Below are 14,707 nucleotides of genomic sequence, written 5' to 3'. Positions count from 1 at the left end.
CTCCATCTCTCCATCTCTTTCCATCTCTCTCTCTCCATCTCTCTAACTCTTTCCAACTCACTCTCTCTCTTTTCTCTCTCTCTCTCTCAGGCCAATCCTACCTCACAGGGTTGTCATTGGGATAACCAGGATGGGTGGAGGGCTGGCTTATGTTTTACTGACCTCACTGCACTGCATCTCCAGTACCATCCTCAAGCCTACCTTGACCTGTATTTCTGACCTGGACACTCAGAACTCAACTCAACCCAACTCAACTGAACTCAAGTCTTCAATTCAATTCAATTCAACTCAACTCAACTCAACACAATCCAACTCAACTAGTTCAATTCATGGGATTTCTATACCTGACTGACTCAACCAAATTCAACCAAACTCACTCCTTGCTACCCTCTAGTGGGCCACTGGATTTTGGCAGCCCAGGAACCTGTCCTGCAGCCGGAGACAGGCCATTTTCAGAGACTCTGCTATGTTTTATGAGAAGAAAAAGGAGAAGGGGAATGGGGAGCAAAAGGAAGGAAGAGGGCAGAGGGAAAAAGAGGGGAACAGAAGGGGAAGGAGAAGGGGAGGAAGAGGAGGAGGAGGAAGAAGAAAAAGTAGTAGTTGTTGCTGGAAGGGACCTTGGAGGTCTTCTAATCCAACCCCCTGCTCAAGCCAGGTGACCCTCTGCCTTTTCAGACAAATGGCTGTCCAGTCTCTTCTTTCTGTGGCAACGGAGCACAAACACACCCATGCACACATATGGACACACACAGATAACAGAGGGCAATAATGCGCTTTATTTAAAAGAAAGAACCATTTTACAACTTCAACCACTTTGTAAAACTCAAGTAGAACCTTTGTAAAACTTTGAAAAATTCGCAAAACTCAAGGAAGAATGTTTGCACAACTTCGGCAAACACATCTTAAAAACTAGTAGCAACTTCTCATGCTTCTCCTCCCCCGAGGATGCACTGGTTGTGGAGGAGGGGGAGGGGGAGAAGAGATCTCGCCCAGGATTGTGCCTGACTGTGGTGGTGGAGAATCGGAGCCCTTTCGGGTCTGGCAGCTCCAGGGGTGAAATTCAACCAGCTTGGACCGGCTTGGGCGAACCGGTAGAGATGATTTGAATCAGTTTGCCGAACAAGTAAAAACCACCCCTGGTTGGGCCTTCCCATGCTCGCCCGGTCGCCACTCACCCCTTCTGGCCGCTTGCCCCATTCAACGTTAAATGCTGCAGCAGAGAGAATCCAAACTTTTCTCTGTCCATTCACAGCGGAGCTGCAGCAGCCTGTCCCTTTAAGGTAGTTCCCGGGAGGGAGGAGGCCGGGGGGGGGAGGGGCATAAAGGGAGAAGCAGCTCCGTTGTGAATGAATGGAGAAAAAATCAGCTTCTCTCTGCCGCAGCATTCACTATCAGCCCTTCTGGTGCTCATACACACATTTTCTCCTACCGGGTTCTGTGGGCGTGGCTTGGTGGGTGGGGGTCATGTGACTGAGTGGCCGTGGCTGTGAATGACATTGAGTTGGCCACGCCCACTCAATCACAGGAAAAACCCCCCACTAAGCCACGCCCACAGAACCGGTAAGGGAGAAATTTGAATGTCCCCACTGGGCAGCTGCCCAACCCAACCACAGCAACTGGAAACCCATTGGGAGAAGTGATGGACCCACCAAAAGCTGGGGGGGGGGCTGTCCGCCAGGTGTCGAGCCCCTCCCAATCTGGGGAAACAAAGAAACCATGGGAGGTGATCCCAAGGCAGCCCACTCCTCCTCGGCCCAGACTCCCTCCCTTATTCGCCAGCAATGTAGATAAACCGATGTTTCTCCAGTGCGCTGATGTCATGTTCCAGCTGTTTCATCTCAGTCTCCAACTTCTCCTTGCGGAGCCTCTGCGGGATGGTGGTGATCTCCACAGAGAGGCTCTGGAAGTCCTTGTTGATCTCCTCCCAGTTGTTCTTCAGACCCTGCGGGGAGGGGACAGAGAGAAGAGGGTCCACATAGGATGGTGTTGCCTAGTTGGGTCATGAAACGTCTGCCAGGAAACACTCAAGCTTTGAGACCATCGAGGATGCCACAGCCCAACTCCTCCTCCTCCTCCCCTCCCCCTCTCTCCCCTCCTCTTCCCCTTCCCCTCCTCCTTCTATTCTCCTCCCCACCTTCTGGCACTGATGGTGTCCCTTAGTTGGGTCATGAAAACATCTGCAAGAAAACCACCCAGCTCAGAGACCACTAAGAATCGCACAGGATAGAAACCATGGGGTCATATTAATCCAATCATTTTTATTTGAAATAAGGGAGAGGTATGTAAGCTTTAAGGGTGTGAACGGTATCCGGGAGTGTTTACCTCCCCTTCCACAATTTGGTGCTCCCGATGGATTGCACTGATTGGCCCAAACTCTCAACCAGCAACCCATGGAAGGTACGTGCCAGTAAGGTCAGGCACTGGGTGGACCTGTGATGCTCAGGAGATGTTAGAAATTCTGTTTATATATAGCACCACAGATCAGCCGCCCTGAGTCTCCAGAGAAAGGTGGCATATAAATTGAAATAATAATAATAATAATAATAATAATAATAATAATAATAATAATAATAATAATAATAATAATAATAATAATAATAATAATAATAATCAAACAATGTGCACAGTCAGCATGTCCTTTACTGCTTAACTGTAACAGGGAACAGGACACAAAGGAACTATAGATGCTAACTTAATATCTGTATAATTATAGATGCTAACTAAACACTGCCATCTACTGGCTGATTAATTCTGTAGTTGCAATACAAAATACATTCCAACCATGAATTCCAATGGGGGTGGGGGTGGGGGAGGGTAGGCGTCTGCTTACATCCAAGATGTTCTCCCGTTCACGGGAGGAGAGGCGGGTCAGCCGTCTCTTCTGCAGGCACTCCCGCCGAGCAGCCACCCGTTCTTTGCGCACATCCACAGCTTCTTTCTTCCGCCTTTGGATGTATTTGGGGGTCACCCCGAAGTCCTGCGAAGGAAGAAGTGGGGTGCTTGCAATTCATGAAGGAGAGATGCAGGCAGTCTCTTTCAGAGCTGTTTCCTGGCGAAGGAGGAGGGAGCCTGGTGGTTGTCCAGTGGGGAGTGGGCTCCTTTGTTGGGGGTGGTTGAAACAGGGTCAGCTTTCCACCTTGCCCCAAACTCTGCAGGGCACCCTGCCCCAAATGGAGCCCGCGGAAGACAGGAACAGTGCCAGGCATTCAATGTCTGTCTGTCTGTCTGTCTGTCTGTCTGTCATCTATATCATCTATCACCTCTCTCCATCTATCTTTGTCTATCAATCTCTATTCCCTCTCTCTCTCTCTCTCCCTCTTTCTCTCTCTCACACTGTCAGCCTCCTCTTTTGCTGCTTTGGCTGCCATAGGAACTGGGAGGGGGGAGAGCTAGGGAGCTTGGGGGGGGGAAGCGTGCTGGAGGAAGGGCATGGCTTCGGAAGAAACAAAACTGAATCCTTGGAGTGGCTATTGGGTAACCGTCGTGGCATTCCTGATTGATGACGCTGCCAGACGTGCTTCCACCTGACCCTGGAAGACCTTTGGATTGGATGATTTACATGGACAGTGGGAGGGGATGCTTTCTATATGCACTTTTCATGCCTATTGCTTTAATTTTAGCTTTCCTTTGGTTGCATTCACTTCATTTCTAGTAAAAGTACCTGTCTCTATAAATCATGGAGTCTGGGTCATTCTTTCCTGGATTTTGAAGGAAGCACACCTGACACACACACACACATCTCTTCCTTCTATCTATCTATCTATCTATCTATCTATCTATCTATCTATCTATCTATCTATCTATCTATCTATCTATCTACCCATCCATCCATCCATTCATCCATCCACCAACTCACTCACTCACCCGCCCACCCACCATATCTATCTATCTATCTATCTATCTATCTATCTATCTATCTATCTATCTATCTATCTATCTATCTATCTATCTATCTATCCATCCATCCATCCATCCATCCATCCATCCATCCATCCATCCATCCATCCACCAACTCATTCACTCACTTGCCCACCATATCTATCTATCTATCTATCTATCTATCTACCTACCTACCTACCTACCTACCTACCTACCTACCTACCTACCTACCTACCTACCTACCTACCTACCTACCTACCTACCTACCTACCTACCTACCTACCTACCTACCTACCTACCTACCTACCTACCTACCTACCTACCTACCTACCTACCTACCTACCTACCTACCTACCTACCTACCTACCTACCTACCTTGGACTTAAACATTCAGCTGAGAGAAAGCTAATCAGGAGATAGAGGGAGGGTGGCATGGGGAGGGGGTGGGGGTCTTTCTGCAGAACCCCCCTTTTCCGCGCTCCCCATTTCGGAGAGCCATTTTCACCCAGCCTGGTCCTGGCCTTCCCTGCACATCAGCCCTGGGGGCGCTAAAGAACCCACCTTCTTCTTGAGGAACCTTTGGACCAGTCCAGATCCGTCCAGCAGGAACTTGTCTCCCCTCCGCTGGTCCACGCAGGCGTGGAGGGGCTTCTTGGCCACGGCCATGATGGCCTCAGCTACGTTGGCCGTGATGAAGTTCTTCTCGCTCTGGATGCCCATAAGCGGCCGGTCGGACTGCGCAGGCAACGGGGCTTTGCCGGGGAGCCTCTTTTCACGCTCATGCGTGCCTGGGGTCGCGGGAGGAAAAGAAGAAACACCCGGGTGGGTGACGGTGCAGTTGGACTTTGGGTCAGGACCAAATCCAGCTTGTCTTCCACTTACGACCATTCATCAAGTGGCTGTTCGGAGTTACCAAAAGCGACCTTGGATCATTTTTCGCACTTAATGACCATCGTGGTATCCCCAGCCAAAATTTGGAAGTTTAGCAACTGACTCGTATTTCTGTCAGTCGCAGTGTCCCCTTTTGCGACTTTCTGACAAGCAAAGTCAATGGGGGAAGCCAGATTCTACATTAATAATGTCATAATTGCAGGGATTCACTTAACAACAGTGGCGAGGAAGGTCGTCAAAGGGGGAAAAACTCACGTAGCAAGTGTCTCGCTGAGCCACAGAAATTTGGGGCTCGATTATGGCCATAATTTGAGGACTACCTGTAACTGGGGTGGGGGATGGTGGGATACATCCAGCATGCCCGTTCAGTGGAAGAGATGGGTATGAAGCCTGAAATGGTCTCCTGCTTGGGCAGGGTTTTTTTTAAAATTTGATTTATATGCCGCCCTTCTCTGGAGACTCAGGGCGGCTTACAATGCGTTAAGCAATTGTAAGGGTTGGATTAGAAGACCTCCGAGGTCCCTTCCAACTTGGTTACTCTATGGTTCTATAGGGGTCTCCTCTTCGAGCAGGGGGCTGGACTAGAAGACCTCCAAGGTCCCTTCCAACTCTATTCAGATTACAAACACAGAGGGTGAAGCAGCTCAGGGTGTTTCCAAAAATTGACAGGGTGCGTCAAAAACACTCCAGATTTTCCTGGGCTGGTAGGGATCTCACAGCTTCGTTGAGCCCCAATGGGTTTCCCCCCAGCCCAGCTCCGGGTGCTTCCTTCTGACATCTAAAAGCAAATCCACTCCAAGGGATCTCATCCTTCTCAGGATCTCTATTGACTCTAACACCACTCCCTTCTAGCGCTGATGATGTTACCAAGATGGGGCACGAAATGTCGGCAAGAAAACCATCCAGCTCAGTGGAAGTCCATAAGTCTCCAAGTTGCCCCTGATCTAGACCGAGGAGAGAGGTTCGAGTCCCGTTTCCCCCCTTCCTCCCAGGAAGGTGAGCGATGCATGGCAGAGAAAACCGGGCATGCCAACGTACATTTGGGGACCCTCTGCTCCTTGGAGTGTTTCCGGAGATACTCCTTTGGGCTGGGCACTTGCAGCTTCGGGATGCCCATGGTTTGGCATGGCGCCTTCCTCTTCTCTTCCATCTCCTGCTGGACGAAGGACCGGAAGGTGGAGATGTACCTTCAGTGGAGAACAAAGGAGACGGTGGGTGAGAGTCCAAAAACGGGGATCTGGCGGAGGGGGGAGGGGTTTGATTTGATGCTTCTGAAGGACCCCAGGCACAGGCTGGCTGGGGTAGGAGCTGGACGAAACACACCCACATCTACACAACTCACAAAAGCTTCCACTTCGGCACCCGGATCGGACAGTTGCCCTTTCGAGAGAATTGACTTTGGACAATAATGTTCCCACAGCCCATAATAGTCAGCTTTCAGAGGTCCATTTGGCCAGAATATTTAGAAAGCCAGCTTGGATTGGTGATTAAGGTACAAGGTTAGAAACCAGGAGATGGTGAGTTCTAGTCCTGCCTTAGGCATGAAAACAGGCAGGTTCTCTCTCCCTCTCTCCCTCTCCCGCTCCTTCCTCTCTGCTTCTCTCTGTCCCTCTCTCCTCCCTCTCTTCCTCTCCCTCCCTCTTCCTCTCTCCCTCCCTCCCTCCTCTCTCTCTGCTTCTCCTTCTCCCTCCTTCTCCCCTCCTTCTTGCTCCCCTTCCTCTCTCTCCCTCTTTCTCTCTCCCCCTCTCCTTTCTCCCCCCTCTCTCCTCTCTTCCTACTTCTCCCTCTCCCTCTCCCTCCTCTCTCTCCCTTTCCCTCTTTCTCCCTCTCCCTCCCTCTCTCCCTCCTCTCTCCCTCCTCTCTCTCTGCTTTTCCCTCTCCCTCTCTTTCTCCTCTCCTTCTTGCTCTCCTTCCTCTCCCTCTTCTCTCTCCCCTTCTCCTCTCTCCCTTTCCCCTCTTCCCCTCTTCCCTCTCTCTCTGCTTCTCTCTCTTCCTTTCTCCTCTCCCCCTTCCTCCCTCTCCTCTCTCCCTCCCTCTCTCCCTCCTCTCTCTCTACTCTCTCTGCTTCTCCCTCTCCCTCTTTCTCCTCTCCCTCTTCCTCCCTCTCCCTCCCTCTCTCCCTCCTCTCTCCCTCCCTCTCTCCCTCTACTCTCTCTGCTTCTCTCTCTCCCTCTTTCTCCTCCTCCTCCCTCTCTCCCTCTTTCTCTCTCTGCTTCTCCCTATCCCTCTTTCTCCTCTCCTTGCTCTCCTTCCTCTCTCTCCCTCTTTCTCTTTCTCCCTCTCCTCTCTCCCTTTCCCCTCTTCCCCTCTTCCCTCTCTCTCTGCTTCTCCCTCTCCCTCTTTCTCCTCTCCCTCTCCCTCCCTCTCCCTCCCTCTCCCTCTCCTCTCTCCCTCCCTCTCTCCCTCTACTCTCTCTGCTTCTCTCTCTCCCTCTTTCTCCTCCTCCTCCCTCTCTCCCTCTTTCTCTCTCTGCTTCTCCCTATCCCTCTTTCTCCTCTCCTTGCTCTCCTTCCTCTCTCTCCCTCTTTCTCTTTCTCCCTCTCCTCTCTCCCTCCCTCTCTCCCTCCTCTCTCCTTCCTCTCTCTGTTTTTCCCTCTCCCTCTTTCTCCTCCTTCTCCCTCTCCTCCCTCTCTTCCTCTTTCTGTCTCTGCTTCTCCCTATCCCTCTTTTTCCTCTCCCTGCTCTCCTTGCTCTCTCTCCCTCTTTCTCTTTCTCCCTCTCCTCTCTCCCTCCCTCTCTCCCTCCACTCTCCCTCTGGTTCTCCCACTTCCTCTCCTTCTCCTCTCCTTGCTCTCCTTGCTCTCCCTCTTCTCTCTCTTCCTCTCCTTTCTCCCCCTCTCTCCTCTCTCCCCCTCTTTCCTCTTTCTCTGCTTCTCCCTCTTTCTTCTCTCCCTCTCCTTCCTCTCTCACCCTCCTTCTCTTTCTCCCTCTCCTCTCTCCCTCCCTCTCTCCCTCCTCTCCCTCTCCTTCTCCCTCTCCTTCTCCTCTCCTTCTCCTCTCCTTGCTCTCCTTCCTCTCCCTCTTCTCTCTCTCCCTCTCCTTTCTCCCCCTCTCTCCTCTCTCCTCCTCTTTCCTCTCTCTCTGCTTCTCTCTCTTCCTCTTTCTCCTTTCCCTCTCTCTCCCTCTCGTCTCTCCCTCCCTATCTCTCTCCTCTCTCTGCTTCTCCCTCTCCCTCTTTCTCCTCCTTCTCCCTCTCCTTCCTGTCTCTCTCTTTCTCTTTCTCTTTCTCCCTCTCCTCTCTCCCTCCCTCCTCTCTCCTTCCTCTCTCTCTGCTTCTCCCTCTCTTTCTCCTCTCCTTCTTGCTCTCCCTCTTCTCCCTCCCTCCCTCTCTCCCTCCTCTCCCTCTCCTTCTCCCTCTCCTTCTCCTCTCCTTGCTCTCCTTCCTCTCCCTCTTCTCTCTCTCCCTCTCCTTTCTCCCCCTCTCTCCTCTCTCCTCCTCTTTCCTCTCTCTCTGCTTCTCTCTCTTCCTCTTTCTCCTTTCCCTCTCTCTCCCTCTCCCTCTCTCTCCCTCTCGTCTCTCCCTCCCTATCTCTCTCCTCTCTCTGCTTCTCCCTCTCCCTCTTTCTCCTCCTTCTCCCTCTCCTTCCTGTCTCTCTCTTTCTCTTTCTCTTTCTCCCTCTCCTCTCTCCCTCCCTCCTCTCTCCTTCCTCTCTCTTTGCTTCTCCCTCTCTTTCTTCTCTCCTTTCTCTCTCCCTCTTCTCCCTCCCTCCCTCTCTCCCTCCTCTCCCTCTCCTTCTCCCTCTCCTTCTCCTCTCCTTGCTCTCCTTCCTCTCCCTCTTCTCTCTCTCCCTCTCCTTTCTCCCCCTCTCTCCTCTCTCCTCCTCTTTCCTCTCTCTCTGCTTCTCTCTCTTCCTCTTTCTCCTTTCCCTCTCTCTCCCTCTCCCTCTCTCTCCCTCTCGTCTCTCCCTCCCTATCTCTCTCCTCTCTCTGCTTCTCCCTCTCCCTCTTTCTCCTCCTTCTCCCTCTCCTTCCTGTCTCTCTCTTTCTCTTTCTCTTTCTCCCTCTCCTCTCTCCCTCCCTCCTCTCTCCTTCCTCTCTCTCTGCTTCTCCCTCTCTTTCTCCTCTCCTTCTTGCTCTCCTTCCTCTCTCTCCCTCTTTCTCTTTCTCTCTCTCCTCCATCCCTCCCTATCTCCCTCCTCTCTCTTTGCTTCTCCCTCTCTTTCTTCTCTCCTTTCTCTCTCCCTCTTCTCCCTCCCTCCCTCTCTCCCTCATCTCTCTCTGCTTCTCCCCATCCCTCTTTCTCCTCTACTTCTTGCTCTCCTTCCTATCTCTCCCTCTTTCTCCCTCTCCTCCCTCCCTCCTCTCTCCCTCCTCTCTCTCTGATTCTCCCTCTCTTTCTCCTCTCCTTCTTGCTCTCTTTCCTCTCCCTCTTCTCTCTCTCCATCTCCCTCCCTCTCCCTCCTCTCTCTCTGCTTCTCCCTCTCTTTCTTCTCTCCCCCTCCTTCCTCTCTCTCCATTCACCACCTCGAATTGGCTGCGTGATGCCTGTTACAGTCCCTACCTTAACGGTGGCTTGGTGGGCTCTTCCTCCCTGGTGGGCAGCCAGTGGTAGATGCTCTCCTGTTGCTGCAATTGAGGCTGAGGGCAGAGAATTTCAGCCATTTCAGCTGGGGGTCCTGCAAAAAGCTGGGGTGAAATTACAGAAGGGTGAATTGGGGGGGGGGGAAGAGAAGAGGGTTTAGTGGGCTTCTCAAGTCGGGAAATTAACTGTGGGGAGCAGCTAGCCTAGGAAGAAGCAACCCCCCCCTTGGGGAACAGCAGAAGGAGACAAGGGTCCAGATCCACCCCCCACTGAGGTCTCTCAAATCTACAGGTTGGTAGAGGGCAAGGGTCCGGCAACCTTGAAAAGCCCCCCAATCAATCCATTTTCTCACAATTCAGCCCTCCCACCCCTGAATTTGAGGGAGAGGGCGAGGGTGGCACTCACTCCAGATGCAGGGCAAGAAATCAGGCCCTGCTTTTTGGCAAGGGATGGGGTTTCCTCTCTCCCCCCCGACACACCTCTGGATGGAAATGAGGCTTCCACCGTCCGGTAGTGGCAGTTGGTTCCGAGGGGGAGGAGCCTGCAGAGGCCCCACCCATAGGGTTCTGAGGCTCTGGATGGGGGCCAGGACCGCAGCCCACCCACTGGGGGGGGGCATGAGTCCCATTGACCCAGGGGTGAAATCCAGCAGGTTCTGACAGGTTCTGGAGAACCGGTAGCAGAAATTTTGAGTTGTTTGGAGAACTGGCAAATATCACCTCTGGCTGGCCCCGGAGTGGGATGGGAATGGAGATTTTGCAATATCCTTCCTCTGCCATACCCACCGGTAGTAAAAAAAAAATTGGATTTCACCACTGCACTGACCCCTATTGGCAGGATCCTCTATAAAGTCTCCATCATATTATTTCATATCTTTCGGAATCGGGGTAAGATGGAAGGTCCTGGCAGGATATGGGGGACCCCCGCCAAACCCTATTTTGGGCTCCCTCCCCATAGCCTGAGCCACAGATTAACCCACCATGGAAGCCCAGAGAGTGGACCATTGGGAGTCTTCTCCCCCTGGAAGGCTGAGTTGGAGTCAACCCCCAGGATGATTTTTGGGGGTAATGAAGGACCCACATCCGTTCCTTCCATTTTGAAATTGTGGGTGGGTGGGCCACAAGGATTCTCCCCAAGCTGCAGAAGGGACCTCAGCCTCACAGGTAATGGTGAACACCGGCCCGAGAGGTAGACTCAAGTCACCTCCACCAAGGAAAGAGTTCATAAGGAGATCTTTGACGCCAGGAGAAAGCCAACCCTAATCAAGAGCATTCCATGCCACCGGATCTCAAGGAGTTCGAAGAATAACAACAGAAGATAGCAAGGGGAGCAGAGCTGGAAGGGGCCTTGGAGGTCATCTAGTCCAACCATCTGCTCAAGCAGGAGACCTTTACAGAGTCAAAGAATAACAGAGTTGGAAGGGACCTTGGAGGTCATCTGCTTAATCATTCTGGACAAAAAGCTGCAAGATGTCCAGAAGAAGACTGTGTTGTCTTCTTCTGGAGGTCTTGCACCAGGCTGGTCCGGGGTTCCTTTTTAAACTCCTTTTGAAAGGTCAAAGGTTTACTCAGTGTAGAAAAGGGTGGAGAGCGATACTATTGTTGTTGTGTATAAATTTGCAACAACAGCAGAAGTATTCAGCCAGTATGTTATATACCGTTTCCTTGAAAATAAGCCCTAGCATTTTACGCGTGTGCCTAATATAAGCCCTATCCCCAAAAATAAGCCCTACTTAAGAGCCTGCACAGCCACCGGCCTGCCCATTCGGTCTTGTTGCTCACGGTGCTGCAGCCACGAGGCGAGGTGGGGTGCTGCAGCCACGAGGTGAGGCCCCATGGGCCCTGCATGGGCTTACCTCAGGGCCCCTGCAGCCAAGCCATCCACAGCCCGAAACCTGCCTCGCAGTGGCAGCACCAGCAACCATGGCTTCAACGGAGCAGGAGGCCGAGCGGTGTGGTGATGGTGCCGTGGCCATGAGGTGAGGCATGTGTCAGGGCCTGGCTGGCCTGGCTGTGGGGGCCCAGAAGTAATGTGCTGCGAGGCATGTGGGTCAGCTACACCCGCCTCACCTCATAGCCGCAGCCCCGGTGCGTTGCTCGGCCTTGTGCTCCATTGTGGCCCTGAGCAAGGAGAAGAAGTGGGCCGGTGGCCATGCTGGGTCCTGCTTGATGGGGCTACTGGTGCCATGGCCGCAAGGCAAGGCAGGTATCAGTGTGTGGGTGGCCTGGCTGAGGGGATCCTGAGGTAAGCCAGTGCGGGGCAGGTGGGGCAGCTCCATCCCCTCCTGCCTTGTGGTGGCAGTGCTGGTGCATGGAGCGGCCCCCTGCCCCACCACAAGCAAACAGAAGTGGGTCTCCTGTACTTGGGGAAAAAATAAGACATCACCAAAAATAAGTCCTAGTGCTTATTTTGGGACCCAAAAGAAAACAAGACCTGGTCTTATTTTGGGGGAAACACGGGTATGTTATGTTACATACAGTATTTTGATGGTAGCAAGGTTACTTCATGCGCAAACATGGAAGGACCCTTTGATTCCCAGATCTGCCAGATTTGATGGAGTTAGCAGAGACGGTTATACTGACCGCTTTGATTAAAGAAAAAAAAACCCCACAATTCCTTTTTTGGAAACCGCTTTCGGACTTTGTGCTTGAGGTGGAAAAAAATTGGAAACTTTGCTTTTGGGTTTTACCAACGAGATAGATTTATTTTTATAAAAGTGGCTAGTTTATACTATTGTGTAAAAGTAAAAAAAAAAAAAGAGATTTGATGTTACTATCTTATTCTACTGCACCAAAGGGAGTCAGAAGTCAGTGGCTTTACCTTTCTTTCCTTTTCCCTTCTTTTCTACGCTTTCTCCTTCCCTATTCTTACGATTATTTGCTTTTGTGTTTTTGTATTTTATATTATAAACTAACAAAAAGAAAATCAGACATAGAAATATCCAGCCAGTAGATGGTTGTGTTTGTATGTTTGCTAGGTATAATCTATGATACAGTATATGCTCTATGTCTTTTTTGTTCGGAAGAAGGTTTCCTATCAACTGTTATATATAAGCAGTTAAGCAGGAAAGGCACATGGTGACTGTGCACTTTATTTGTTCTATAGTGATATATATATATGTTTTTCTTTCTTTTTCGTAGGTTTTATGTGTCTTTCTCTTTAGCCAGGTTCTACCTACGTAAACCAAGATGTTATGCAGCCCTAGTTCAGTGAAATCGCAATTCACTAGTTTCTGGGCTTTCCCCCCCCTCTCTTTCTGGCAGCCAGCAGACCTTTTGCTGCCCATTGGGAGACTAAGATAGATCTATTTCAGCGTTATAAGGCCCCATCAGTTAGCCACACCCTCATCTCATGTGGGTCTTATAAGGCCGAAATAGATCTATCTTAGTCTCCCAATGGGCAGCAAAGGTTCTGCTGGCTGCCAGAAAGAGAGAGAGAGAGAGAGAGAGAGAGAGAGAGGGAGGGAGGGAGGGAGGGAGGGAGGGAGGGAGGGAGAGAGAGAGAGAGAGAAAGCCCAGAAACTAGTGAATTGTGATTTCACTGAACTAGGGCTACATAACATCTTGGTTTATGTAGGTAGAACCTGGCTAAAGAGAAAGACACATAAAACCTACGAAAAAGAAAGAAAAACAAATATTGTACCTTTACAGGGAGGATACATGAGATGAGGGTGTGGTTAACTGATGAGGCCTTATAAAGCCGAAATAGATCTATCTTAGTCGGGTGTGTGTATGTAACTAACATTTTAACATTTTAACTAACATGTAACATTTTAACTAACAAACTTATAATGACGTGGGAAAACACCTGAGATTTTAACTTTATATATATATGTGTCTTCTTAAGTTTTCGTGGGTGTGCATATGCAAAAAATTAAAATCTCGGGTGTTTTCCTGTGTCATTGTAAATAAGTTGGTTAAAATATTTAAAATTCTGGTTAAAATCCCAGCTTAAAATCTTCTAAAAATCCTTACAGAGCTCTCTGCAAGGTCTTTAAAACCTCAGCTAAAATCCTACCAGTGACTTTAAAAGTTTTTCTTATAGCAACGTTTCGACAGGCTCACAACCCTGTCATCTTCAGGCTCTTGTTTCATTTAGAAGCGAAGGGATCTCTGTTGCGAGGTCGGAGCTGTCGCGTATCTATAGTTGCTGCTGCTGACATATGCCGGTTAGCCTGTAACTCTGTGTGGACAGCAGTTTTTCTTCCTGCTTCCTCATCCTGGCTGTTTGGCTGCGTGTTACCGGCCCAGCTTTCTCAGACTCTAATAATAGAGAATCTGTTGTGAGCCTGTCGAAACGTTGCTGTAAGAAAAACTTTTAAAGTCACTGGTAGGATTTTAGCTGAGGTTTTAAAGGACCTTGCAGAGTGCTCTGTAAGGATTTTTAGAAGATTTTAAGCTGGGATTTTAACCAGAATTTTAAATATTTTAACCAACTTATTTACAATGACGCGGGAAAACACCCGAGATTTTAATTTTTTGCATATATATATATATATTCTTCTAGCCAGGTTTTCCCTACGTAACCAAGGTTTTTCTGCAGCCCCAGCTCAGTAGAATTACATCCACTCGATTCTGGGCTTTTTTCCTTTCTAGCAGGCAGCAAGCTCTTCCTGTTAGGTGGGAGACCTATATAGATCTATTTCTAGCTCGTTTGCTTTCATCAGTAGGCCACACCCACATCTTATGTATCCTCCCTGTAAAGGTATAGTATCTATTTTCTTATATATATATTCAGGTAGCCCAGGTTGCTTCAATAGAAAACCCACTTAATCTCTCCCCTGGTACAGCTGACACATACACATACACATACACACACATACATGCATACACACACACAAACACACCGAATTTCTAAAAAAGTACAAAAGCCTTTTATGGCACAGAGGGGTGAGAAGGCTAACTGATGGGGAATTTAAGTCTACACCTTTTAGGAAAGCCGGCTGGTCTGAGAAGATGCCCTCCAACTCCTCCATTAACACCAACATGTTACTGAAGTGACGATCTAATCTCGTGGGTCCACCTCCTTAGCTTGGATCTGACTATCCGGCCTGGGTCCTTCTGGTTTCTTATCCCGAGCTTCCTTCCAAGCAATCCCTTTGGGGTATTGTGTCGTAAAAATATCCCAATAAAGAGGAACACAGACAAACCACAAATGATAATCCTTACTTTAAGATTCAGAGGTTTATTTCATGAACAATTTGGAACATGAACAGCCGTCATAACACAACTTAACATCAATAACCCATTCCAAGGAGGTCCAGAGACAATAGCTAGGTCCAATAAGGAGTAGCTACGGCCAGTGGCACCCAACTCATCCCAAGACATTCTTTTTATACCTTTTGGCATAAAAGGTCACAACTTACTTCTTTGTTCTTTCTTACTGACAGAAAGTCTCCACATATACCCGTGTTCA

The 14,707-nt window shown here is 49.8% G+C and overlaps 1 protein-coding gene across 2 annotated transcripts; it reads right to left on the bottom strand.

Moving 5' to 3' along the window:
• Positions 1-757: 757 nt before the first annotated feature.
• Positions 758-9,801, bottom strand: LOC117659235 (enkurin-like). Of its 2 annotated transcripts, none has more exons than XM_060693725.2 (6): positions 9,698-9,801; positions 9,272-9,396; positions 5,809-5,957; positions 4,441-4,667; positions 2,831-2,977; positions 758-1,942 (listed from the first exon to the last, which is right to left on the bottom strand). In XM_060693725.2, the coding sequence occupies exons 2-6, from the start codon at positions 9,370-9,372 to the stop codon at positions 1,769-1,771; spliced, it is 798 nt and encodes a 265-aa protein (XP_060549708.1). In that variant the 5' UTR covers positions 9,373-9,396; positions 9,698-9,801; the 3' UTR covers positions 758-1,768. The 2 variants fall into 2 exon arrangements, with proteins under 2 accessions (XP_060549708.1, XP_060549709.1); XM_060693726.2 differs by having other exon boundaries at positions 9,772-9,801.
• Between the last annotated feature and the right edge of the window lie 4,906 nt (positions 9,802-14,707).

Source organism: Pantherophis guttatus, chromosome 4, assembly GCF_059756535.1.
Source record: "Pantherophis guttatus breed Tessera chromosome 4, ASM5975653v1, whole genome shotgun sequence".
NCBI classification, from domain to species: domain Eukaryota; kingdom Metazoa; phylum Chordata; class Lepidosauria; order Squamata; family Colubridae; genus Pantherophis; species Pantherophis guttatus.
Note: the sequence above shows the minus strand (reverse complement) of the source record. Positions and strands in the feature narration are given on the sequence as shown.

Bases quoted from the DNA above. Each gene is read 5' to 3' on its own strand.
- LOC117659235 (XM_060693725.2), bottom strand. From the start codon at position 9,372: ATGGCTGAAATTCTCTGCCCTCAGCCTCAATTGCAGCAACAGGAGAGC. The intron at 5,958-9,271 runs GTAGGGACTGTA...TCTCCACTGAAG, and splicing joins CCCACCAAGCCACCGTTAAG to GTACATCTCCACCTTCCGGT. The intron at 2,978-4,440 runs GTGGGTTCTTTA...CTTCCTTCGCAG, and splicing joins AAAGGTTCCTCAAGAAGAAG to GACTTCGGGGTGACCCCCAA.